This window comes from Ceratotherium simum, chromosome 22, assembly GCF_057802395.1.
Source record: "Ceratotherium simum simum isolate JZ-2026a chromosome 22, ASM5780239v1, whole genome shotgun sequence".
Classification (NCBI taxonomy): Eukaryota; Metazoa; Chordata; class Mammalia; order Perissodactyla; family Rhinocerotidae; genus Ceratotherium; species Ceratotherium simum.
Window position 1 is genome coordinate 44,582,010 of NC_141921.1, and position 27,849 is coordinate 44,609,858.

Here is a 27,849-nt window from a genome sequence, read left to right on the forward strand (position 1 = left end):
GATTCTCTTTTTATTTTTTTAAATAAATACTGAATTTTGTTCCTCTGGGGTAGTTTATCAAGCCTGTTTCAGATTAATTTTGCTTGGAGGGCTAGTCTTCTGTCACAGGTGACTTGACTTAATTTTGCAGCAAAGCACTTAGTTGCTATCTATGGCTAAATAGTTGAGTTAAAATATTGGAGTCATTTATGCATTTAAAATATATTTAGTGAATGCCAGTCAGCTCTGGGATATAATGGTGAACTAAAACAGACTTGGTTCCTTACTCGCATGGTGCTTTCAGTCTAAAGGGCAAGACAGCCATCGAAAAAATAATTACACAAAATAAATATAAAATCATGACTATGATAAGGGCCGAAGAGAGGCAGATGGTGCTTTGAGAACTCATAATAGAGGAATTAGCTCCTGTTCTCACTTATTGCCAGTACTTAGAGCTAATAATAGTAATAACTACTGCCTAACAGGCGCTGTGCCTACTTCTTTTCGTAGATCATCTTTTATTTTTATAGCAACTTTGCAAACTAGACATTATGAATGTTCATGTCATAGATCAGGAAACTGGGGCTCAGAGAGATTAAATTGCGTCTTTAAGATCACGCTTTGAGCTAACAAAACCTTGGTATAGAAATTTTAATCCAGGTTCATTTGACTGTCAAGTCTTTGCTTTTCCCCTGCACCTAAGCATCTAAACTCAGGTGTATATAGCAGCCCTTCCCTACTAGTAGTAGGGTGCCAAAGTCGTGGGACATCCTGATAGGTTGTACAAAAACAACGGTTTTACTCAGATGTAGGGCAGTTTCTTTTCTATCTTAAAGATTTTATTTATTTATTTTTTCCCCCCAAAGCCATAGTAGATAGTTGTATGTCATAGCTGCACATCCTTCTAGTTGCTGTACGTGGGACTTGGCCTCAGCATGGCCGGAGGAGTGGTGCCTCGGTGCGCACCCGGGATCCGAACCTGGGCCACCAGCAGTGGATTGTGTGCACTTAACCACCAAGCCATGGGGCCGGCCCTCTTTTCTATCTTAAAATGAATGGGAATATGTTATGGAATAGGAGATAAAATTTACCTGGATTTTTAAGATACTATGTTGGACTTTAAAGAAATTTCAGACTTGTTAAAGACTGCTTTAGAAATATGTGTTCATGCTGGAGAAATCTGGGAATCCCAGCATGCTGTTCTCGTCTTCCTTCTTATCAGCCTCATTTTCACTCCTGCCCACAACCCTTCTAAAAAGAAGTGATTCTGATAAATTGCTTTTTGATATTCCTAAAATTTGATGTCTTTTGTCCGGACCCACAGACTGTTTCTGTGGTCACTTTCTGAATGAGCTAGTAGGTGGAGTTTCTAGAGTCTTCTTTCTGTTGGTTTCGTATCAGTCTTCCTGCTCAATACTCTATGGAAAAGATAAGAATTATCTGCTGTCTGAGCCTTGTGACCTGAGAGATAGGTAAAGGAAGATTTCACAATGGTTTTAGTCACACATGACACTAGCCACAGAGCAGGGGTCTGATTTGAGAGTTTTCAGTCCCAGTCTTTTGGGAATGGGCCACAGCTATACTGCTCTTAGGTTCTGGGCTTGGGGCAAGGACCAGGTCTGGAGTTATGATGGGAAGTCATGCCAGCTCCCTGTAAAAGGCCTCTGTTCTACCAGCTGATGTTTTCTCCCCTGGACCGCATGTCCTTGTTCCTCTTTTACCCCTGTAGACTCAAGTCTTTGTCTTAAGCAATCACCACGAACACGTAGAGATATTTGGGTGTCTTGAGTGAACGTTCACAGACCCTTGTCTCCCTCACACTGTCCCCTCTTTTCAGGGTGAAGAAGTGATTTTGTGTGGACAGGCTCTTGTTTCCAGCTGGTACGCTCTTCTCAAGGAGCCCCCACTGCATCTGGCCAGCCAGCCTTCTCATCTCCTTTGCATAGATGCTTCTGCCTTTTTGATATTCAGTTGCACGCTTCCTGCTCCTTTCTGTCCATTCCCTGTTTACTTCTTAGACTAAAATGTTTCCATGGTAACAGGTTACTTTTCAAAGGGAACATCTTGTCATTTTATTTAATCCACTGCAGCTGAAGAGGACAGAAATATTAAGTTGTAGTTGCCATGGATACTGCTTTGTTACATCGGTTTCTTTTGTATCAGATTTCGTATACAATGAATTTCTTTCTATATTTTTTTTTTTTTTAATACTCAAGGAATAAACACAATGACTTACCATTATTGTTGTAATTTGGCTTCTGGGACTATTTTTTCATATTCCAAAGCAAAGATTTGTAGAATGATGTGGGCTGAGCCTCAGCTCTTTTGAAAAATATTTATTATTTACGTTAGCCGCACAGAGAAATTCCTTCTTGCCAGTGAGGATGGTGACAATTCCTTTTTTTTTTTTTTTTTTGTAGTGTGATTCGCAGTTAAAGATGTCTCAAAAAGGATGACTACATACCAAAGAGCTTTAGTAAACACAGGGAAAAAGAAATATGTGACCTGAGTTAATTCCTTGAATCTCATTGCTCGTTAACTGTGGCATTTTTTTCTTCAGTTACTTGTTCAGCTGTCTACAGTATATTTTGAGGGAATCTATCATTTAAGCAGCTTTTCTCATCTCTGGCTTTCTGTCTTATCCCTGGTCTATCTGTAATACATCACTCAGCTAACCTCTTCTTTTGACTTTAAAAACTTTTAGTCTTTTTAGGTTCACAGGAAGTTGCAAGATACTGTACGGTGCTCCCATCTACCCTTCATTCATTTCCCCCAATAGGTACATTGTGTACAGCTCTAACACAACATCAAAACCCAGACATGACGTTAGTACAATGTGTGTATAGTTCTGTGCTATTTTATTACCAGTGTAGCTTTGTGTAACCACCACCGTAAGCAGAATCTATTCCATCATCATGATCTTTCTACTCCCTTCCCTCTCCCACCTTTCCTAACACCTGGCAGCCACTAATCTGTTCTCCATCTCTATTTTGTCATTTTGACAATGTTATATAAATTGGCCTTTAACTGATGGGTTTTCTCTTTTAACATGATTTTCAAACTTAAAAAAAAATTTTTTTTGATTATTTTGTCTTGCTTTGATGCTGGAAATGAACATAGAACTAAATTAGGGAAAAGGATATAGCTTCTCATACTGATTCCATTTGTAATTAGTTGTGTAATTTTGGTTGAGTAACTTAGTCACTTGGCCATATGGGAGTGTTATTGAGAGCTCTGGGTTTTGAGTAAACTAAACTTGAGTTTGAATCCTGGTTTTTTCACTTGGTAGCTGTGTAATCTTGGGCAACTTGTAACCTCTCTTAGCTTCAGTTTCCTTATCTGGACAGGTAATAATAGCACCTACCTTACAGGGTCATCCTTAAGATTAGATAAGAAAATATATGTAATTTGCTTAGCTCAAAATGCCTGGTACATAGTAAATATTCAATGTATATGTTAGTTGCTTTCTTAATGTTAAAATTAGTAGTTATTATAATCTATAAAGTGGAGATACTGCCTCATAGAGTTGTCATGGGAATAATGTATACCTTAATAGAAAGCACTTAATAAGTGACAACTAGTATTTTATTTTGCTTGTGTTTGCCATATAAGACACCTGAATTTAAGATAATATAGGTGAAAACCCTGAGGCAAGATTAAAGGTGTACATACACGTGTCCTGCATTATCCTGGAATATAACTTCCATCTTTGGTTTCTTGTTTCATACATAGTATCTTTTATCTGACCTCACTGGGATTTACACTGTCTTGATCTGGGTTTTCCTTCCTCAATTGATGGCAACCCTGGCTTTGCCCAGACCTACTGTGTTAATTAAGCAGTGCTGTACATCAAGCGGAAATCTCTGTACATCCCTACTCTTTAGTAGCTAGCTATGTTGTGTTAAACACATGATAGAATGAGATCTGAATTTCTGTGACTATCACTACTAATGCTTTCATTAATATCAAAATATGAATTAAATGAATTAATACATGGCAATGAGATAATACTGTAGAGCACCTAGAGCAGATAGAAGGTACTCAAATATTAGCTATTATTATTACAAATTGAAGGATAAACTATATATCTTCTAGGATAGGGGCCTTTTGAATTTTAGCCTCTAGTGTTTTCTGAAGTTCGGAATGTATCATCAGTGCTTCTCAAAGCATGGTTTGTGATCCCCATTCTTAATTTTATAAATCTCGACCGTTGAGTTCCTGTCTTTGTAATATTCTTTGTGATGGCGTGGAAAGTGACATACAATACTTCTATTGCATACCAAAGGACACAGATTATTTTTTGTTAGAAGCTTAATTAGCCACTTTTTTATGGAACACTATTTTTATTTGAAAAATAACTGACAGACAAACTGTGGTCATTCAGACTTCAATAATTGGCAGGCATTTTCTTGAAAATGAATGAAGTGAGCCTGCCATTTCAAAAAAAACAACTGATAGTTATTTGCCACTGCTAAGGTTTGAGCTTTCAAGTAAAAATTAGAATTTTGAAAAACTTGTACCCACTCTCTAACCTTGACAACTTCTGTACACTTACAGGCTCTTCTTATGGGATGAGTAGTGATCTTAATGAATGTGATTTTTAAAAAATATTGTGTAATGAGCTCTGTTGATATTTGAAAGATCTGCAAAACTTAGTGAACTAATATTTTCCATCTAACCAATGCATGACATTACAAAATCATGTCTGGATAGAAGGTCCATTCAAAGGCCAAGACAGACCATTTTAATGGATTTTAGTATAAAAGAGTCCAGAAGATCATTGATAAGGTTTTAGATTCACATTGTGCAAAAACCTTTAAGAAACGATCACTTGTTGAGCTTTGGTGTAGTATCAAAAAGAATATCCGTAATAATCAAAAAGGCTATTAAAATATTCTTCCCTTTTCCAGTTCTATGTCTGTATGAGGTTATATATATACATATATACAGTTATATATCTGTATTTCCTTCATAAACTTTAACCAGAACAACATATTACAAAAGTTTGAATGTAGAAGCAGATATGAGAATCCAGCTGTCTTCTAAGTCAGACATTAAAAAGATTTGCAAAAATGTAAAACAGTGCCTCTGTTTTCACTGATTTCTTGTTTAAATACAATTGTTTTTCATAAAAATATGTGTTAACATGTAATGAGCTTATTGCTTATTTTGAAATGAGCCTTAAAATGAGCTTATTTTAAAATAAAAAATAAATATTTTGAAATTTCTCAAAAACACAACTTCCTTGGAATGCTCAGTAATTTGAAGAGTATAAGGGGTTCTGTGACCAAAAAGTTTGGGAACTACTGTAAGTAAAAGGGAAACTATAGTAGTCAGCATTTGATGATTATGAGTGTTTTCTACAAGCTGTTGATATTACATTTAAATAATTATTCCTGGTGATTTTTGTCAAGTTTCACACCTTAGTAGTCTAAGAAATATTCATGCAACCAAGGAACTTTTCATTTGTCCTGAATGCGTAATAATGCCAGGCAGATACTGTCTGAGATGCTCGAGGATACAAAAAACGAATTAAATCTCAGTTCCTGTACACTGGAAGCTTACAGTTCCACAGTGGGTGCAGGTAGGAAATGTCCAAATTAGTCATAGCAGAGTATCATCCTCTAATAGGGTGGTATGAACCACAAAAGGAGCATTCAGGAAGAAGGGTACAGTGAGGCAGCAGGAGAGGAGCATTTGATTTAATGTAGAGATTGGACTGTCAAAAGAAGGGAGGATTTATGATTGTTCTATGGGTTCCAGATACAGCTGGATGCTGGCAGTTTCCCATGAAGCCTACTTCTTGTCTTTCATCTTCGGTTCATATTCTCACAGTTTTTCTGTCGGATGCATCCAGTTCTTTCTAATGGGTGTATTGCTATCTACCTCTTTTTATCTTGGACCTAAAAAGTATTTCTACCATGTATTCTGTATTCTGGGGTTCTGGATATTATAGCCTAATGCCATTGTCTGCTTACCTTGGATCCTAATCCTGTTCAAAAATAACTTTGTTGTATCTCTTGCTATGAAACCCTAATATTTCAAAGTTGCATATGATTAAGAAGTACTTTTGTTGTAAAAATTGATTTTTAAAAGATTCTGTTTTATTTTGTGCTTTTTAACCTACTCACCTTATTAGTACCCTTCATTGATATAAACATAAAAATGAGAGAAACAATTTCCAATTTATGCTCTTAAGATAGCCCGACAATTTTTTGTCTTATTTGTATCATTATTAGCAGTGTTAATAATTATTAGCCTATTTTTATACAAATAAGTGGAATTAAATAGTTCTATTCAATAAGGTATTTAGGGGTTTGTTTTATTATTGTGGCACATTTTTGAGCTAAATATGATAATATTGGCTTATTAAAATACAAGAAAAAAGCAAAAAAGAAAAAAGAAAAAAAATACTAAAACAAAAATGAACCAGAAGTGTTTATCCTGGAATTATCAAGGATTTAGCAGTGTAGGTAGCAGTGATGGGGAAATACTTTCATACGCAACCATTTGGAAACCTTGGCATAACATAGACCTTCTAGAAGAACCTGAAAGTTGAGCTGTGGGCACAGGTTACTGGATGGGCTGTGGCTGAAAGTTTCTGAGATGATGTGTTTTGGCTAGACCTACTTGTAGGCAGGCATACGTTTGGAAAGTATTTAGAAATAGAGGAGAGAGCTTTTGGCAGCTAGTTTTGCTCACAGCTAGTTACGAAACAGAAAGGGACAAGTTGGAAGGGAAGTGGTTGGGAACACTGCTTGTTTTTCTTAAAGTACTCATGATTATAATAGCCTCCTGGCATATTTGATTCCTCTGCCTACCTCCTAAAACAGCAGCTCGTAATTCCTACGTAAACCTGCTGTAACAATCCATCTTCTAGCTTCTTTTTTTCCAACATACCATTCCCCTACTAAAGGAATGAAGATGATTTGTATGTTAAAGTCAGCACTTTGTGCAAGCTTTTCTCCCACCACATCTCTTCCTTTCAGCCTACTGCCTCTGTGGGGTTTTATTCCCACTTGGGAAGTCCACTGTTTTGTTCTGCTATTGTGTTTGTTACCTCCTTACAAAAGTTTCTTTGGAACTTAACCACTTCAGGGTCTGTCTCCTCTTGAGGCCTGCCTAATTTTGATCACTCCCCTTAGCACTTTGTCCTCTGTTTCTCCTGAAATGCTTTGTGCTTATGAATGTAGTGATTGGACCTGTTCTAGTGTTTTGGGGATGGATGCTACCTCCCCAGGTTGAAGGACTGGACCACATGTCTTCTTTTTGTTACTTTTCTCTCTTCCTTCATTGCATCTACTGCCCACCTTTGCCAAAATAAGACTCTTCATGAGAAAAATTATTGGATTAAAAGAAGAAAGTGTTGGACCCAACCACGGTCCCTGAAGGAAATAATAGTTTTCCAGAATTCATTTTAACAACTTCAACCATAAGGGTGGGGGTATCGGATCCACGGGAGAAAAACAAGACGCTCTTTGCTCCTCTGCTGCGTTTATGCTCGTAGCTCAGTCCAAGTCAACAAATAATCATCGAGCAGCTCTCACTATGCAAATACCTTCTCCTCTGTACTGTTGAAAATTCAGAGGTGACGGTAAAACACTTGTCAATGGGCATGGAAAGGGTTTTTCCGAGATAGCCCACAGGGAGTTGTGTTTCAAAGTTGAGGGTAACAGGGAGCTGGGAAGTGGAGCTCCAGAAGGGCAGGGACTGTATTTCTTTGTCCGTCACTGTACACCCAGGAATCTTTGTCCATCACTGTACACCCAGGAAGTGCCCTGTGCGAGGCTTGGGGCAAAAAAGACATTCAACGCATATTTCATGAAGGAGTGAAAAGGAGACACGCGACACTTTTGGGGGTGTTTGGAGTGAAAGGGAGAGGAGATCAAGAAAGTTTTCATGGAAACAGTGGCTTTTAAAAGGCACCTGGATGGTTAGGATTTGGAGCAAGGGAGGGCGAGCATTCCAAGTACAATAAGAATGGCAGGCATAGACAGAAATGACATGAGCTCTTTCGCCTCCTAGACCTGCTGGGCTCATTCCCTCATATCTCTTTCATCTCTGCTCAAGTTTCACTTTATTAAAAGGCCTTTTTTGACTGTCCTGTGTAAAGAACTGTAAAAATATTTCATCATTTACCATCTACTCAATTCCTTGGCCCTCATTATCATCTGACCTATTATTTGTTTCTTTGTTTTTTACCCAAATTAGAATATAAGTTCCAAGAAGGCAAGGACATTGTTTTGGTCATTGCTTTATCCTCAACACATAGACAATTCCTAGCTTATAGTAGGTACTTAATAAATATTTGATGAATGAATATATAACCCAGTGTGTGTGCTAGGAACCATAAGTTATCTTGTTTATATTTTAATAAGATTTATGATAGGGCACCTTGAAATGTTTTGAAAAGAAGAAACATCTGTTGGGATTGTCCTATAGGAATGTGTGTCTCTCTGCAGCATGAAAGAATGACGGAATAGGTACTCAGGACACAAACCTTCAGTAGTGGGGTTTTTAGAAGACAAAGGTTTTAGAGATGTGTAGGGGGTGGGGGAGTGTACATGTACAGGGCAACATTAGAAATAGTGGAGAAGTTAATTTTATTTTATTGTTTGTGTGTGTGTGTGTGTGTGTGTGAGGAAGATCAGCCCTGAGCTAACATCCATGCTAATCCTCCTCTTTTTGCTGAGGAAGACCGGCTCTGAGCTAACATCTATTGCCAATCCTCCTCCTTTTTTTTTCCCCAAAGCCCCAGTAGATAGTTGTATGTCATAGCTGCACATCGTGCTAGTTGCTGTATGTGGGACGCGGCCTCAGCATGGCCAGAGAAGCGGTGCGTCGGTGCGCGACCAGGATCCGAACTCGGGCCGCCAGTAGCGGAGCGCATGCACTTAACCGCTAAGCCACGGGGCCGGCCCTGGAGAAGTTAATTCTTCCTGAGTTATTCCTCATTTAATTGAAGAGAATTCCTTTCCTTGAAAAATCTGTGAATGTTTATGTCAAAACTATATTGTGCTAACCTAATTTGCTCTTTTCATAACAGGAGGCTGAACAGTACCCAGGGGGAAATTCGTGTTGGTCCTAGCCATCAGGTAAAGCACATTTTAGTAGCTTCTTGAATAGGTTTTTTCTTCCCTGTCATTCTGCTGGCTCTTCCTTCTGTTGAGCAGCAACTTAGAACTGTTGTTATTGCTATAGGGAATTTTTATATAAATGCAGAGTTCCTCCCACCCCCCACAGATCACCACATACATTTTAAATTGTGGTAAAATATACATAATGTAAAATGTACCATTCTAACCATTTTTAAGTGTACAGTTAAGTGGCATTAAGTACACTCACATTGTTTGCAACCGCCACCATCATCCACCTGCAGAACTTTTTCATGTTCCCAAACTGAAACTCTGTACCCATTTAAACACTAACTTTCCATTTTCCTCTCCCCCTAGCCCCTGGCAACCACCATTCTACTTTCTGTCTCTATGAATTTGAGTCCACTAGGGACCTCATATCAGTAAATCACACAGTATCTGTCCTTTGTGTCTGGCTTATTTTGCTTACCATAATATTGTAAGGGTGCACCCATGTTGTAGCATATATCAGAATTTAATTTCTTTTTAAGGCTGAATAATCCATTTTATGTATATACCACGTTTTGTTTATCCATTACCTGTTGATGAAGATTTGGTCACCACATACTTGCCTTTGAACTTTTTTTAAAGCCGCTTTCCTTCAGAAGAGTTAAGATGGTTAGGATGCTTGTCAGTCGGAAGCTTGTTGTGTCGTGACCTGTGCCCTCTCATGTTTTATTCCATTTATTAGGACTCTGGTGTCATGTTTGTCATCTCTCTCTTTTTTTGTGTGTGAGGAAGATCAGCCCTGAGCTAACATCTGATGCCAATCTTCCTCTTTTTGCTGAGGAAGACTGGCCCTGGGCTAACATCAGTGCCCGTCTTCCTCTACTTCATATGGGACGCCACCACAGCATGGCTTGACAAGTGGCACATCGGTGCATGCCAGGGGTTCCCAACCTGTGAACCCCGGGCCGCCGAAGCAGAGTGCGCGCACTTAACTGCTACGCCACTGGGCTGGCCCCCGTCATCTCTTTTTTTGATCTCTATATCAGTTAGGATGCTTTGATGGGCAGGACCAGAAAACTCTGGCTGAACACAACTGTTTATGGTCTCATGTATCATCACATCCTGGTCAGACAGTACCAGGGCTCTGCTGTGCTTCTCTGCAGTTCTCTTCATGCTCAGCTGTGCCCCATGGACTGGCTTCTTCCTTACGCCGGTAGCTGGACTTCTCAATTCCGGGATACACTTCTTCACGTTTTATTATCTCTGATGTCAGGCTTCATTGTACATTCTTTGGTGTGATTATAATTTAATTGGCAGCACGTCTCCTTTCTGAATGCATATAGAATCATAGTGAATCTTTCAGTGAATGAAACACAGCAAATGTGGAGAAGAGGAAAGGGATCATCCTTCTCTTTCCCTTAGAAGTAAGGAAAATTCTCCCAGAAGGTCTCCATTAGTCCCCACATCTCATTGCTGTGGGTTGGCTCACGTGTTCATTTCTAAACCATGAGGAAAATGGGTTTAGCATGATTGGCACAGACTGTCATTTGAGTTGGGATGGATGTTGGGGAGTTGACCACCATGGCCAACGCATACTAGAGATGTGAGACACAGGCAATTCCTTATAAGGGTGTAGAGGTTTTAGTAGTCTATCTAGTTATTCATTTTTCTGTCTAGATTTTGAGCATTTCTTGTATGTCATTTATATTTTTAAGGACATATTTTAACTCTGTAATGAGAAAGAAATTAAGGAGTGAAGGGATATTAAAACCAAAACACAGAAACCATCAAGGGCATCTAATTTCTAGAAGACACTTCTCATTGCAGAGCTAGGGTTATAACTGAGACAAGCAGAGAGAAGCTGCGAGAGGACACTCCCCTGAGTGTCTGCCTTGTTCAAATAAACCCTTTTCTTGGTGTGGCCTATTAGTGGGTCTGGCTACCGCCTCTTTTTTTTTTTTTTTTTTTTTTAAAGATTTTATTTATTCAGTTTTTTCCCCCCAAAGCCCCAGTAGATAGTTGTATGTCATAGGTTCACATCCTTCTAGTTGCTGTACGTGGGACTCAGCCTCGCGTTGGACAGAGAAGTGGTGCCTCGGGGCGCTCCCGGGATCCGAACCCGGGCCGCCAGCATCAGAGCGCGCGCACTTAACCGCTAAGCCACGGAGCCGGCCCATCTTTTTTTTTTTTTTAAATAATTTTATTTATTTATTTATTTTTCCCCCAAAGCCCCAGCAGATAGTTGTATGCCATAGCTGCACATCCTTCTAGTTGCTGTATGTGGGACGCGGCCTCAGCATGGCCGGAGAAGCGGTGCATCAGTGCGCGCCCAGGATCCGAACCCCCGGCCGCCAGTAGCGGAGTGCGCGCACTTAACCGCTAAGCCACGGGGCCGGCCCCTGACTACCGTCTCTTGACTGTGGTTTGTGTGCCTTCAGGCCTAGTAGTTACATTTTTTTTTTTGGTGAGGAAGATTAGCCCTGAGCTAACATCTGTTGCCAATCCTCCTCTTTTTGCTGAGGATGATTGGCCCTGGGCAAACATCTGTGCCCATCTTCCTCTACTTTATATGTGGGACACCTGCCACAGCATGGCTTGATAAGTGGTGCGTAGGTCCGTGCCCGGGATCCAAACCTGCGAACCCCGGGCCACCAAAGCAGAGTGCGAGAACTTAACCACTATGCCACTGGGCCGGCCCCAATAGTTACATTTTTAATCAAGTAATCGAGTACTTGCCTTGTACCACTTGATTACATCTTCCTTTCTCTGCTCTCTTTTGCCACGGTACTTTTCACCTGTTTTTTCTTCCTCCATGTGTTTCCAGTGTCTTGAGATCTTTGCACTAGAGTTTTATTTTATAGATTTTTTTCCTACCATAACAGAAAAAGGGGTTCTTAAGTAAAAGATGCTTAAATTCCTGGAAAGGAACAGATTTACTGTGCTTGGATTTTTGTATACTTTCATTTAAAATCAGATATTTATTTTATATCAGACTTCAAGTATATTCTATATGCTTTATTTTCAAAAGGAAATGTTTGGGAGAATCAAATATAATGGAACCCTTTTATCAATTGGCAACAGTTGCTTTTTAAAAAGTTTTAACTTTTTTCTTAGGTATGATATTAATATATGCAAAAATAGAGAAAGGATAGTATGATAAACCCTCTTATCCTCATTATTCAGCTTTCACAAGTTAGGGTCAAACTTATTTTATTTATTCTCAATCACACCTCTCCCACCATTATTTTGAAAAAAATCACAAATGTATCATTTTACTTGTAAATATTCCGAAGGTAAGAGCTCTTTCAAAAAACACAATCACGGTATATCACAGCTAATAAAAATTAGCAGTTTCTTAATATTCAACTGTCCATTATGTCCAGATTTCCTTAATTGTCTCTCTCTCTCTCTTTGTGTTTACAGTTCAAATTTAAATCTAAATAAGAGCCGTTCATTGCACTTGGTTGATATGTGTCTTAAATAGCTTTTAATTCTCATGTTTCTCTTATTCCCTCATTGTAAGTGTTGAAGAAGCTGAGTGTTTTGTCCTATAGGATGTCCCACAGTCTGGATTTGGCTGATTGCATCTTTATATGTTATTAAACTTGTTCCATTGTCCTTGGCATATCTTGAAAATTAGTAATTAAATCTAGAGGTTTAATTACTTTCTAGTTTGGTCCCCTGCCCCCAGCAAGAATACTTCATGGGTGGTGCTCTGTACGGCTACCAGGAGGCACATGTGTCTCTCTTTTAATAATGATTTGCAGCCATGTCTTGTTAGTTAGATCTGCTGTTTAATTAGGGATTTCAAAATGGTGCTAGTCTAATCCTGTAGTTCCTTCATTTATTAGCTGAATAAATGAAGCTTCTCCCTTAGCAACTATTTGATTCCCTGAATCATGTAGGAATGGCAAGGTAAATGCTTGATTCTTTCCCTCTATTTACCTATTTTCAAAATATTCATTTGGTCCACCAGTATCTTCCATTGGTCACCAGGAGATTTAAAATTACTTGCTATCTACTAACCAATTGCGGTTTTTCTTTTTGATGGTTAAACTGTCCATTTTCGGGCCAATAGGAGCCTCTTCCTGCTGTCTGCTGTGTCCTTTTGACTCCATCCTAGTGGTCTTTGATAGGTTCTTTTTATCTGGTATGACATGACTTTAATGTCTCATGTACATTTCCTGCCCCAGATCTGGATCTCCTTTTCTCATGGGAGCCCTCATTATTTTAGTGGGAAGTGGCATTTTTTTGACTGGCTGGTAGGGTGTTTGTTGTTTCTGGGTTGGTTACTATTTCCAGGCCTTTTCGGGAAAGAGATTAGGAAGTATGATTTTTCTTTTCTTTCCTTTTTTTTTTTTTTTTTTTTTTTGCTGAGGAAGATTCGTGCTAGGCTAACATCTGTGCCAGTCTTCCTCTATTTTGTATGTGGGTCACTGCCACAGCATGGCCACTGACAAGTGCTGTAGGCCTGCACCCAGGGAACCGTACCTGGGCTGTTGAAGTGGAGCACACCGAACTTAACCACTAGGTCACGGGGCCATCCCTTCTTTTCTTTTTCTTTTTAAAGATAAAATACATTGTGAATTCTTACTGAGACTTCTAATTCAAGTTCAAATTTTTACTTAGGCCTTATATTAACCCTATTTTTCTTTCCTCTATATCTGTATCTTTTTCCCATGTCTCAAATCCTTTTTTTTTTGTGAGGAAGATCAGCCCTGAGCTAGCATCCGATACCAGTCCTCCTCTTTTTTTGCTGAGGAAGATTTGCCCTGGGCTAACATCCATGCCTATCTTCCTCTGCTTTATATGGGACACTGCCACAGCATGGCTTGGCAAGCGGTACGTCGGTGTGTGCCCAGGATCCGAACCTGTGAACCCCGGGCTGCTGAAGCAGAGTGCATGCGCTTAACCACTGCATCACCGGGCTGGCTCCGTCTCAAATCCTGTTTTTAAACACCACCAACGTAATTATTCATTTGCTTTAATCCCTTAATACGTATATAACAGCTCAGAATAACGATACTCACATTGCTGCAAACAATATGATTATTGAAAACAATTTATTGTTAATTTTTGTTTTGGCCTTAGACTATATCCCACTAGGGCTGTATAGGCAAATTAATGTCTTAAAGTTACTTGAGATCATTCCTAGAGAGAAACCAACTCAAAGCATAGTTAGGTGCATTTGTTTCATTTCACTTTAGAGTTTTTAAGAGATTGTTGTTCTTTAAACTTAATTTTTTAAATAATTATGTAAAATATTTACATGCTCCAAAGTCAAACATACAAACGAAGTATGTTCAAAAAAGTCTACCTTCTACCCCGTCCTCTCCACGCGTTCCCTCCCTCCCTCATGGATAATTATTATTTTTTTTTATTTAAGGCTTTGATTTATTCTTATTTTTATTCCCCCCTACTATGAAGCAGAGGTTGTAGACTGTTGGCTTGAGAGCTGCATGGCCTACTGATGTTGTTTTTTGCCACACAGTTGTTTTAAAAACTTGAATAACCAACATTTAAAACCATGAACTTTCACATAAAAGTCAAGATTTCTGGACTTTGGAAAAAATTGGAGGATGTACAAACACTGGTTCTCAATCCTGCATGGCAGCATTCCCTGGATGGGGCAGGTTTCTCTCCACTTCACCCCTCTTCCCCTCATTCCTCAGTACCTGCTACCTGCGCACCCAGTACGGGAGCCACTGCCACATGTAGCTGTTGAGCACTTGAAATGTGGCTGGTCCAAATTGGGGTGTGGTGTTTTGTTTAACAGAGGCACTAGAATATTTGAAATGAAATATGGGGCTCTCATTTTATTTCTGTTGGACAGTGCTGCCTTATACTCTGTCTGCTTCATTCATTTAATTTTTTTGCCTGGGTTCTGTGGATATTGGACTTTTTAACTGCAGCTCTTAGTTTAAAATATTAGACTAATGTGTCCATCTTCATCATTTGAGAAAATAAGAACATGGGTGTCTTGCAGATGGTTGACTTTTCCTAGGTCTCTGATGGTTATGGTAATCATAGTACTTGCTTACTCTTGCTCTGTCCCAGCAGAGTGAGGATGAGAAAATGCTACAGGTATTTGAATCTCTAACCCAGAAGTGACTTAGAATCTTGGTTGTTGAGCACTGTTCTTCGCATACTTTTTTATTCTTTTTATTGAAGTATACTTTACCGTACAGTGAACTGTTCATATCTTATGTATACTATTCAGTCTGCTGCCGTAATTCTTATTAACATAGAACATTTCTGTCGTCTCAGAAAGTTCCTTCCTACCCCTTCACAAGCAACCCTCTGCTCCTGAAGCTGTTACTCATCTAATTTCTATCACCATCATTTAGTTCAGCTGTTTTTAATGTTAACTCCAATTCTGTGTCTTTTTTTTTTTTTTTGGTGAGGAGATCAGCCCTGTGCTAACATCTGCCAATCCTCCTCTTTTTTTGCTGAGGAAGACGGGCCCTGGGCTAACATCTGTGCCCATCTTCCTCCACTTTTTATGGGACGCCACCACAGCATGGCTTGACAAGCGGTGTGTTGGTGCGCGCCCGGGATCCGAACTGGCGAACCCCAGGCTGCCGCAGCAGAGCGTGTGCACTTAACCGCTTGTGCCACCGGGCAGGCCCCCTGTGTCTTTTTTTGATGTTGACCTTGACTCATATTGTTATTGACTCTCTTGAGAGTAGCATTAATTTTAATAGGGTAGTTCATAGAATTTTTTAGCAAATATCCTTAGGTGAGGTTTCCTTGTTTGTATATGTCTCTTTGTAAACTTGTCATATTGGAAATGTGTGTGTTTTTCCCTTCTTTATCAAGGAGCTGTTATCTCCTGAGATGTTTTTTGGTTTTTATTTTTTTTATTCACACATGTCCGTTTCTGTTTCCCTCTTTGGATCCTGCTGGCACTGGTTTACTTAGACACTGTTTGCTGTTGCTTAAGTAGAAATTAAGCAGTCCATTGTGAAATCTTCTATGGTGAAATGATCCCGAAATGTGCTATAGGCCAGTTTCAATGACTCACGATTTTTCTGTTATTTCATTACTGCCTAAAGAAAGAGTAAGCTACTGCATCTGTTCTCAAGGCCTACCTGCTGAGGCAGCTCTTTAAATGTGCCTTGATTGTGACTTCTTTATCCCTATCTTACAGGCCAAACTTCCCGATTTGCAACCATTCCCTTCTCCAGATGGTGACACAGTGACCCAACATGAGGAATTGGTCTGGATGCCTGGAGTTAATGACTGTGACCTCCTTATGTACTTGAGGGCAGCAAGGTAATAGGAATCTGCCCTATCTGCCTTCTGAGTTAGGCCATATGAACTGATTAGTGGGCAATAAACGTTCTTCTTTCCCCTGAAATTTTATTTATATAGTGGGCATTCTCTGACTTTAAGTTTTATTATACCCTGTATAATCAGAGCCTTGATTGTTCTTACCAGAAAAAGATAGTTTACCATGATAAAGTCACTTTTTTCTTGATGTTTGCCCCACATCAGATTTTAGAACTCTTCAGAAGGAAAACATGTTAAGCCTGACATGCAATTATCAATACTTCTCAGTACAGTTGAGTAATTGGGTCATTCACCCCATCTTAAAATCCCATTACAGATTTCTCTGCTTTATGACTATTCGTTGGTGTCTGACCTAAACTTGATGTTTCTGTGGCTTACCTACATGAGAACTTGCTAACCTACAAAAATACCTAAACTACAAAAGAGAAGTTTAAATCTATCCCTGACACATCATAGTGCAGGCAGAGAGCCTTCCTTTGTCTGCAGTGATTTCTGGGACTCTTTACTGCAGCATCAACAATGTGCAACAAAAACACTAAAACAAGGCCAGGCCACTGAATTTTCTCTCGGACTGTTCTGTGGTCAGCAGCGCATGGAGGCTTACAGTAGAGATAGGAATGCTTCTGCGGAGTGAATGACTACGAAGAATTCTTTTTACCTCTCATTTGTACTTTTTTGAGTGTGTGTGAGGAAGATTAGCCATGAGCTAACATCTGTTGCCAATCCTCCTCTTTTTGCTGAGGAAGATTGGCCCTGGGCCACCGTCCGTGCCCATCTTCCTCTACTTTATACGGGACGCCGCCACCTCATGACTTGACAAGTGGTGCATTGGTCCGCCCCCAGGATCTGAACCTTCAAACCCCAGCCCATGGAAGTGAAGCGTGCAAACTTAGCCGCTATGCCACCAGGCCGGCCCCTCATTTTTACTTGTAATTTGCCTAAAGGTAGTTCTTTGTAGCATGAAAGGAATGAAGTAAAGTTGCAGAGGATTTAATTTCATATGTTTTCTGGAGACTTTTCTCTCCAAAGATTCTAATCTAGGCAACTGTTGTGACAAATAGTTTTAGATTATTCATGCCCTCAAGCTAAAATCTGAGTTCTGATAAAGCATGGGAAGAAATGACACAAATGGACCTGAGTAAAAGTAACATTTCTCTTTCTGAGTGAGTGAAAGGTGAACTGTAGAGGAACTTAAATTTTTTTTTTTTTTTAGCAAGAGCAGAGGCAGGACTGAGAACTCTGACTTATCATGCATGTAGTATTGGAACTTGGCCTGAGTTGAAAATATGCTCTGAAAATGGAGGGTTAACATTTCTGAACTGATGTTTTGCCTTCCTGTCTTCCAAGGAGCATGGCAGCATTTGCAGGGATGTGTGATGGAGGTTCAACGGAAGATGGCTGTGTTGCGGCATCTCGGGATGACACCACTCTCAATGCACTGAACACAGTGAGTCTTTTGAAGTTGCCCTGGGTGGGAAGAAAGTTCTTTTTCACGCTGTGCTGTCTGTAGGGAATATATGATGAGCATGGAACGTGAAGAAGCCTGGAATCTTAGGAATGAGTACTGTGGTGTGGTACTGGGATTGAAAAATCAGTCGTGGTCTTGGCCCTAAAGCTCCATGACCTCAGGTCAGTGATGCAGCACCTCCAGGTTCATTTCCTAATCTGTGTCTGTACTCCAGCATTGTGGTGAGCCTCAAATGAGAGCCTAATTGCGAATGGTTAGTCTTTACTCTGAGACCTCATAAAGCCGAGTACTCTGTATACATGATCTTATTTAATCCTCACAACACCTCTCTCAAGTAGGTTCTATAATTATCACCATGGTAGACACAAGGAAATAAGTTTAGAGAGATTGTCACAATCCGAGGTCATACACCCAAGATTTGAATCCAGAGGGAATGCTTTTCCCTTTCTTCTCTATGTCTGCAGCCGTATATTTGAAAGGGCATGGAGGGAATAGAGAAGAAGCTAGACTTCTTTGAACAAATTTGTTTTTTTATAGATTTGACTTTGGAACCATGTAAATATTTTATGTGATTATAAAACAAAATTAAGTTTTAAAGATAACAATCCTTAAAAGTATCTAAAGTAAATGTAACAAGTGAGCCTAAAGTGCTGAGTTGGTTGCATGACATCCCACCATGATGACTCATCTGCTTTAATGCTGTAACTCATAGAGCAGCTCAGAATAACAAACAATATGATTACTGAAACCTGTTGACTTTTTTGGACACTCCTTTTTGACCTTAGACTATATCCTATAGGTCTGTATAGGAAAATTAATGTATTTTAAAGTTTCTTGAAATAATTCTTCTCTGTGTGGTTACTAATATGAAATCATCAAATCTGAAGAAGCGATAGTGAATTTTTATGGATTCCTGATATATTAGTAAAGGGTCTACATGGTTATGTATATTTACATAGAATATTGAACATGAAGCTGAGCAACTCTTTTCATGATTAAATATAATTTAAGCACGCTTTTTGTTTTTCTTTTTCTTGAGAGGTCACTATAGTTGGAAGGGACTTTTGAGATCATATGTTTGGTCTCTAAATAGATAAGAACCCAAGGCTCAGAAAGGCCAAATGACTTGTTGAATGCCAACAATCCAAAAAAGTTCATAATGGAGGGTAGAAAACAACTCAGATTCCCTATTTAGGGATCTTTCTACTGTACAGTTTGCTTTCAAGGAAACATGTAGATATCTGGATGATACGGTTGTTTTTTATTCCTGGTCTAGTTGTGTTTCTTGGGTGTTATGTAACATAATAGTCTCTTGTATGTTGGAGGCTGAATGATCTTGCTGCAAATATTCCATGTTCTAAATAACTGAGCAATTCTTCACATTCTCATATGTATATTTGTTTTACTTTCTCACCTATTTGATGCTTCTAGTTCTTGTTTTTGTAAGGAATCTTTATTATGAACATAATAATGATAGAGCCAGAAGGGGCCTTTAGGATAATTTTATAGTTGAGGAAATTGAGACTCAGAGATTGATGATACTGCAAACAGTGGCTATAACAGATGGAGGTGTGAATGTCTGTGAATTCAAAATACCCTAAAAAGTGTGTATATATTCAAAGTAACTCTTTGATATGAGCTTGTTTTCTGTTGAGTTTTTGGTATAAAAGCTTTATGAAAAAAATTCTTTCATAACTATGTTGATTAACTTAATTTTGGATAATGAAGATGTTGCCATATTTAATTAAATGTCTATTTTGGGCACTTTCCTGAATTTATCTGATTTGTTCTCATTCCAAACCCTCTAACGATTCTGTAGAACGTACTTCTGTACAGAAATAATTTGGGCTGTTTTTGCGCAGGGTCTTTTGTGGCAAGTTCCTTCTGAAGTTTTCTTAAGCATTGCCAGAGGGTTTTTGGTTTTTTGAGTTTTTACTTCTGTGAAACTCCCTTCCCATCATTTGAAATTCTTCCTGTGTAGGCAAGCCCAAATGGCTCAGGTGTCTTGGGTTATGCAATACAAGTGCATTTAGCCATCAACAGACTGAGTTGTGTGCTCATTTTGTGGTAAGTGGAAAAATTTAGTGGCTGTTTTAATTTTTGTACTTCATTGTTGTGCTGGCTCACAGAGAGTTTTGATTGTACGCTCTTTCTTTAATGAGAAGTGAAGTGAATGGAAAAATTGTGTGAGAAGTTAATGTCTATTTTGACTTCCTTGAAGTAATGGAGGTTCTGAGCTGTGTTAAGTAATAAATTAAAAAGATAAATACATTCTCATGTGAGAAGTATTTATTGTTTTCTTAGAGTGTAGCATAGAGTCAAAACAAGGTTACACGTTTATCAATTTAGAATAAACCTTGTGTCTATTTCCTATTTCCCATGACAATATAGAAATTTATATGAAATCTGCAGTATGGCCACATTAGTGTGTTTAACATCCCACTAGGACTATTTAAATTTAAATGAATTTAAATAGTTTAATTTTTAAAACTGCAGTCACTAATAGAACATTTTTGAACTGTCAGTTCTTTATGGCAATTATATGGACATGTTTTTAAATATAAACTCTTCTGGTTTTGACTCAGTTTTTTCTGCATTATTCACAAATGAGGTTTTTAGTGTGCAATTTTTAAAACAATTTATTGGAATATAATTCATGTATAATAAACTGCTCTGGTTTAAAGTATGCAATTTGATGAGTTTTCTCAGATGTATAAGCAATGGAATTACTATAATGATCAAGATACAAAACATTTCCAACACTCCCAAAGGTTGCCTCGTGCCCTCTTATAATCCCGTGCTGCTTCCAGCTTCAGACAGCCACTGGAGTGTTTTCTCTCATTATAGATTAGGTTGTATTTTCTAGAATGTTGTATGAATGGAATAATACTGTATATAGTCTTTTGGGCCTGGTTTCTTTCAGCATAATGATTTTGAGATTCATTTATATTGTTGTGGTATCAATAGTTCATTCCTTTTCATTGCTGAGTAGTATCCCAGTGTATGGCTATTCACCATATTTTATCTGTTCACCTGGTGATAGATATTTGGGTTATTTCCAAGCTTCTGCCCATTATGAGTAAAGGTGTTATGCATGTTGTTGTAATACAAGTCTTTGTGTAGACATATATTCTCATTTCTTTTGGGTAAATACCTGGGAGTGAACTGGCAGGATTTTATGTGTGCAGGTGGCTTTTTAAGAATCTGTCCAACAGATTTCCAAAGTGGTGGTACCATTTTACATTCCCATCAGTAGTGGGTTAGGATTTCAGTTCTTTAGCATTCTCAGCAAGACTTGATGTCAGTCTTTTTAATATTAGCCATTCTAAAGGGTTGTGTAGTGCTACCTCATTGAGGTTTTAACTTGAATTTCCGGACTGTTCATGATGTTGAACATCTATCTTTTCATGTCTTATTGACCATTTGTGTATCTTCTTTTGTGACGTATCTTTTGACCAATCAAATCTTTTGCCCAATTTTAAAAATTGAGTTATTTGTCCTTTAGTATAATTTAGTTGTAAGAATTCTTTTTATATTGCAGATACGACTCCTTTGATATATGTATTGTGAATATTTTCTCCCATACTATGACTTTTTTTGTAATGGTATCTTTCAAAGAGCAAAATATTTAATTTTGCTATAAGTCCAGTATATCATTTTCCTTTCATGAAAGTATCCTTGATCACTCTATGATTACAAAAATTGTTTCTGGGGCCGGCCCCGTGACTTGGTGGTTAAGTGCTCGCGCTCCGATGCTGGTGGCCCGGGTTCGGATCCCGGGCGTGCACCCAGGCACCACTTCTCCGTCCATCCTGAGGCCGAGTCCCACATACAGCAATTAGAAGGATGTGCAGCTATGACATACAACTATCTACTGGGGCTTTGGGGGGAAAAAATAAATAAATAAAAAATCTTTAAAAAAAAAATTGTTTCTGTGCTTTCTTCTTGAAGTTTGAGTTCTTACATTTAGGTCTGTGACTCATTGAGAGTTAATTTTGTATATGATGTGAGGTAGGAGGTGAAAGTATATTCTTTTCCACACAGGTGCCAGTTGTTGGAACAACATTTGTTGAAAATGGACTTTTCTCATTTAATTGCCTTGATACCTTTATTGAACATCAGTTGCTTGTATATGTTTGGATCTTTTTCTGGATTCTATTCTGTTTCACTGATCTAATATCTATCCATTTATTAGTACCTCTATATTTTGAATGCTGTAGCTTTAGAGGAACTCAGGTAGCGTTAAGTCTTCCTACTTTGTATTTGTTTTTTAAGATTGCTTTGGCTATTTTACGTCATTTTATTTCCATATAAATTTTAGAATCAGTTTGCCAGTTTCTATTTTTAAAAAGGCCTGATGGAATTTTAATTGGGATTACATTGAATCTATGGATCAATTTGGGAAGAATTGACATCTTAACGTTGAAGCTTCTGGTCCATGAACATGATATATCTCTCCATTTTTAAAAAAGGTTTCTTTAGGGCCGGCCCTGTGGCTTAGCGGTTAAGTGCGCACACTCTGCTGCTGGTGGCCCGGGTTCAGATCCCGGGCGCGCACCGACGCACCGCTTCTCCTGCCATGCTGAGGCCGCGTCCCACATACAGCAACTAGAAGGATGTGCAGCTATGACGTACAACTATCTACTGGGGCTTTCGGGGGGGAAAAAAAAGGTTTCTTTAATTTTTTTGAGTAAGGTTTTATAGTTTTCAGTGTATAGGTCTTACACTTATTTGTTAAATTTATCCCTAGGTAATTACTGTGAGAAGATTCTATTGTTAATAAAATTGTATTTTTAAATTTTAATTTCTAAAAGTTCATCAATAGGATAGAAATACAATCAATTTTTATGTGTTGACCTTGTGTCCTTTGGCCCTGCTAGCTGCTAGTAGCTTTCTGGTTGGTTCCTTTTCTGTGTAGACGGTTATGTCATTTGCAAGTAAAGACAGTTTTGCCTCTTCCTTTCTAATTTATGTGTTTATTTCTTTTTTGTCCTTCATTGCGCTTGTTTGGACCTCTAGTACAATAGTGAATAGAAATGATAAGAGTGGACATCTTTGCCTTCTTTCTCATTTTAAGGAAGAAACATTGTCATTCACAATTAAGTACAGTGCAAGGTTTTTGTTGTTGTTTAATCAAGTTGAGAATGTTCCCTTTTATATCTAAGTTTGTTGAGGTTTTTATCATGAATGTGCATTGGATTTTGTCAGATGCTTTTTTTTTCTTTTGTATCTAATGAGATGATCATGTGGTTGTTTTACAGTCGTGCACCACATAGCGACATTTCGTTTAACAATGGACTGCATATATGACAGTGGTCTCATAGATTAGTACCATATAATCTAGGTGTGTAGTAGGCTATACCACCTATGATGTTAGCACAATGATGCAATTGCCTAACGAGGCATTTCTCAGAACGTATCTCCGTTGTTAAGGGATGCGTGACTCTACTTTATTCTGTTAATATGTTGAATTACATTGATTAATTTCAAATGTTAAACCAACTGTGCATTCCTAGGATAAATTCTGCTTGGTCATTATGTACTAGTGAATTCAGTTTGCTAATAGTTTAAGAACCTTAACGTTTGTGTTCATGAGGGTTGTTGAGCTGTAGTCTTCTTTCTTTGTAATATCTTTGTCTGGTTTTGATATCAGAGTAATACTGACTTCAAAAAATTAGTTGGGAAATATTTCCTCCTACACTTTTCTTAAAGAGTTTGTGAAGGATTGATATTTTTGTTGTCATTAAATGTTTCATACAATTCACAGTGAAGCCATCTGGGCCTAAATATATATATATATATATTTTATAATATTATTTATTTATTTTTTCCCCCAAAGCCCCAGTAGATAGTTGTATGTCACAGTTGCACATCCTTCTAGCTGCTGTACGTGGGACGCAGCCTCAGCGTGGCCGGAGAAGTGGTGCGTCAGTGCACGCCCAGGATCCGAACCCAGGCCGCCAGCAGCGGAGCGCACGCACTTAACCGCTAAGCCACGGGGCCGGCCCTGGGCCTAAATATTTTTTATGGAAAGTTTAAAATTACAAATAGACACAGGCCTATTCAGATTATATTTCTTCATGTGTCAGTTTTGGTAATCTGTTGATCTGTGTCTTTTAAATGTTTTGTCTATTTCATCTAGATTATCAAATTTATTGGTAAAAATTCAGATTATTCTTGTATTATCTTTTTAACGTCCATAGGATCTGATTTTGACCCTTCTTTCCTTCCTAATGTTGCTTATTTGTTTCCTCTTAATCAGTCTAAATAGAGGTTTATCAACATTATTGATCTTTTCGGTAATTCGCATTTGGTTTCATTGATTTTCTCTATTTGTTTTCTATTTCAGTGATCTCTAATCTTATTTTTATTATTTCTTTTCTACTTATTTTGGGTTAATTTGATTATTTTTCCCCTGGCTTCCTAAAGTGGGATCTTAGATAACTGATTTTATCACAAATTTTGATTTGTTGTTCTCTCATATCATTCAGTTAAAAATATTTAAATTGTGCCGGCCCGGTGGCTTAGCGGTTAAGTGCGCACACTCTGCTACTGGCAGCCCGGGTTCGGATCCCGGGCGCGCACCGACGCACTGCTTCTCCGGCCATGCTGAGGCCGCGTCCCACATACAGCAACTAGAAGGATGTGCAACTATGACGTACAACTATCTACTGGGGCTTTGGGGAAATAAAAAAGGAGGAGGATTGGCAATAGATGTTAGCTCAGAGCCGGTCTTCCTCAGCAAAAACAGGAGGATTAGCACAGATGTTAGCTCAGGGCTGATCTCCCTCACACAAAAAAAAAATTTTAAATTTTTTTTGTGTGATTTCTTCTTTTACCGATGCGTTATTTAGAATTAAGTTGCTTAATTACCAGATACTTGAGATTGTTTTCTCTCTGTCTCTCTTTTTTTTTTTTTTTTGCATGTTATTGATTTCTAATTTAGTTCTATTGTGGCCAGAGAGTACCCAGTAAGATTTTAGTCTTTTGAAATCTACTGAGACTTGTTTCTTGGCTCAGCTGGTGATTTCTCATGGTGCATGTTCTATGTGCACTTGCAATGAATTTATATTCTGCAGTTATTGGGTGTACTATTATGTAATTGTTAGTTTCTTTAAAGTGTTTGATATTATTATTCAGATCTTCTATGTCATACTAATTCTTTTATCTAATTGTATTATCAGTTACTAAGAGAGATGTATTAAAGTCTTGAACTATTATGATGGATTTGGTTATTTTTTCTTTTGCTTCTGTTAGTTTTTGCTTCGTATGTTTGGAAGTTGTATGGTTAGGCACATGAACATTTATAGTATTTCTCTTTCTCTGTGTGTTGACCCTTTTACCTTTTTGGTGTGACCTTCTCTGTGTCTAGTAATACTCTTTGTCTTGAGCTCAGTTTTCTCTGATGTTAGTACAACTACTCTACCTTTCTTATGCTTGTCTGTGTGGTGTATCTTCTTCCAGCTTCTTACCTTGAATCTTGCTTTTTCTTTTTACTTAAAGTACATCTCTTCCTTACTGCAGTTCTTTAGTTGTTTCTTGCTTTTTTATCCAGTCTGGCAAGCTCTACCTTTTGTTTGGAGTGTTTAGTCTGTTTTAATTTAATGCAGATGGTTCTTAGGTTATATAAAACTTGAACCACATGAGTACATTCTTAATAGCAGAACCCTCATTGGAGGATCACAGAAGGAGTTAATATATAAATATCTTATTTTCATCCCCATGTGACTTACTTCTTTTGGTCCAGTGGTGAACTTGCAGAATAGTTAGGTACACAGTTGTTCTTTGTTTGCTCGCTCATGTTAAAATGTGTTTTTTATCTTTTTGCTTCTTAAATAACAGTTTTGTACTGATATAGAGGAAGAAGATGTAATAAACATGTTGGCCTCTCTTATTGGAAGAAGAAGGTGTTCGTAATGACAGTGGACATACTCCTTCATGTGTGTCAGCAGATATGTTTTATTATATTATAATATTTTAATTGTGAACACCTGTGAATGTAAAATTGTTTTATTTATAATTTATGTTATGTTAAATAATATTATGTTAAAATATGACAAAGCAATGGTGCGCCCTCTGGAGGATCTTAGAAATGTTAGTGTATGTATTGTTCCAGGTATGTGTTTCTTCATATCTAGTTTTTATTAGGCTCATCTGTACACTTTTTACTTATAATTTGTAAACATAATGCTATATAACATACAGGTGTCTTGTATTATTCTAATGGGATTAATTCAGCCACCTTTAAGTGCTTGCATTTATTTGGCCTTTTACAAAATAGACCTTTATGTTTATTCTTAGAAACTGCAGCAGGGCCCTATGGTTTGAGACTAAGGTTTTCTAGAAATTATCATGCTGACTTATTTTTACTAAATTGATATTGGATTTCATTCTTTCAGCTCAGGTACCTTTCCCATTTCCTAATAAAATTCAAGTTCTTTTTCTCAGAAACCTATTTGCATTTTTATGTTTACCTTCTCTCACTGACTCTAGCATATCTATGTTCACTATATATAAGTCAAATTTATAATCATGCAGCAAAGATTTCACCTCTGCCTGCACAGTTTTATTCCCTGAAATATGGATGGCTGTTAGACATTTGGATTAAGCTTTTTACATATTCAAGAGAGTATATAATTGTTTGCTTATTTATTTATGCACACCCACATCTCCTTCAACAAAGGAGTCAAGCCTGCCATAGCTTAATAGTTAGTTTTTTATCTCTGATCTATAAATATCACTATTTGTTAACCATTGAGTATTAATCATCTTTGTTTTCTGAGCCACAGCCAGATGCCTCATACATGGTAGAGAGGCACTGAATATTTGTTGAATGACTGAATAAATAAATCAGGTTCAATCCAAATCACATTTGATCACCCAGAACTTGGTAATGTAAAGTTGGCATAGCAGAGTATGCAGATAAATCTACTCTAAGAATCATTTTTATCTTTCTCTCTTTTATTCTAAAAAATTAAGTCAAGGGGGCCGGCCCGTGGCCTAGCAGTTAAGTGTGTGCGCTCCGCTGCTGGCGGCCCAGGTTCGGATCCCGGGTGCGCACTGATACACTGCTTGTCAGGCCATGCTGTGGCAGCGTCCTATATAAAGTGGAGGAAGGTGGGCACAGATGTTACCCCAGGCCAGTCTTCCTCAGCAGAAAGAGGAGGATTGGCATGGATGTTAGCTCAGGGCTGATCTTCCTCACAAAAAAAAAAAAAAGAAAAAAAAAGTCTATAGAATTTCTGTCAGAGATTTCCTGTTAGTTCATCGTTAGTAGACTTGACTAAAGCATCTGGCCCTGGATTAGCTTTGCAGTACATAGGACTGAAATGAATGTCGAGTATTTCTCAGCTCCCAAATAAGGCATTGCCAGGAGGCCCTTTTATTACAGTTTGTCTAAAGCACATGATCAGGATTCTTCTGACATTCATTCCACACCCACACCCTTTACTTAAATTCTTCTCTTTTTACTATTCTCCATTCAGATTAACAACATTAAATGGTTGTAGGATGGTGGTGGTTTTTCTCTCAGGGTTTTGATTTGTCATTGAAAAGAGTAATGGGAAAAGTTGATAAGCTATGTGGTTTCTTATTTTGGAAACCCAGTAGATTTCAGAACAGCACCTTATATAAATCAATCTTGACAAGCACCTTCGCTAGTGTTTTATTTATGCCATAACAAGATAGTGGAGTCTACTGCATGTAATATTGTTAATTACAGCATAAGTGAAGATGCAGGAAGAAACCATGCAGTTGGAGCTTTTAGTATAACCAAGGCCTTTTCAACTGATTATCAGCATGATACTATACAAATTTGAGTTTTTATTTATTGTACTTTGACCAATTAGAAACGTTTTGAAAATTATTTAGAAATTTACCAACGTGGTTCCCTTTAGGCTGAGAACTTCATAAATTCACTTCTGTTGAAAAGTTCCAGGCAACAACACTTCTAAGACAATTATGTGATTTATTTTTTTTTGTCTCATTTAGATGAAGATGACTTTTTAAATTTAATGCTTTAATATT

At 38.0% G+C, this 27,849-nt stretch overlaps 1 protein-coding gene across 6 annotated transcripts in view; it reads left to right on the forward strand.

The window, feature by feature from the left end:
* The window catches only part of RERE (arginine-glutamic acid dipeptide repeats), a 420,402-nt gene that overhangs the window by 275,817 nt on the left and 116,736 nt on the right, over positions 1-27,849 (forward strand). For all 6 annotated transcript variants that reach the window (XM_087446871.1, XM_087446872.1, XM_004425543.3 and 3 more), the window contains 3 exons: positions 9,026-9,074; positions 16,213-16,337; positions 17,703-17,802. In XM_087446871.1, coding sequence (XP_087302997.1) covers positions 9,026-9,074; positions 16,213-16,337; positions 17,703-17,802 — 274 coding nt within the window. The remainder of the gene's footprint in view (positions 1-9,025; positions 9,075-16,212; positions 16,338-17,702; positions 17,803-27,849) is intronic.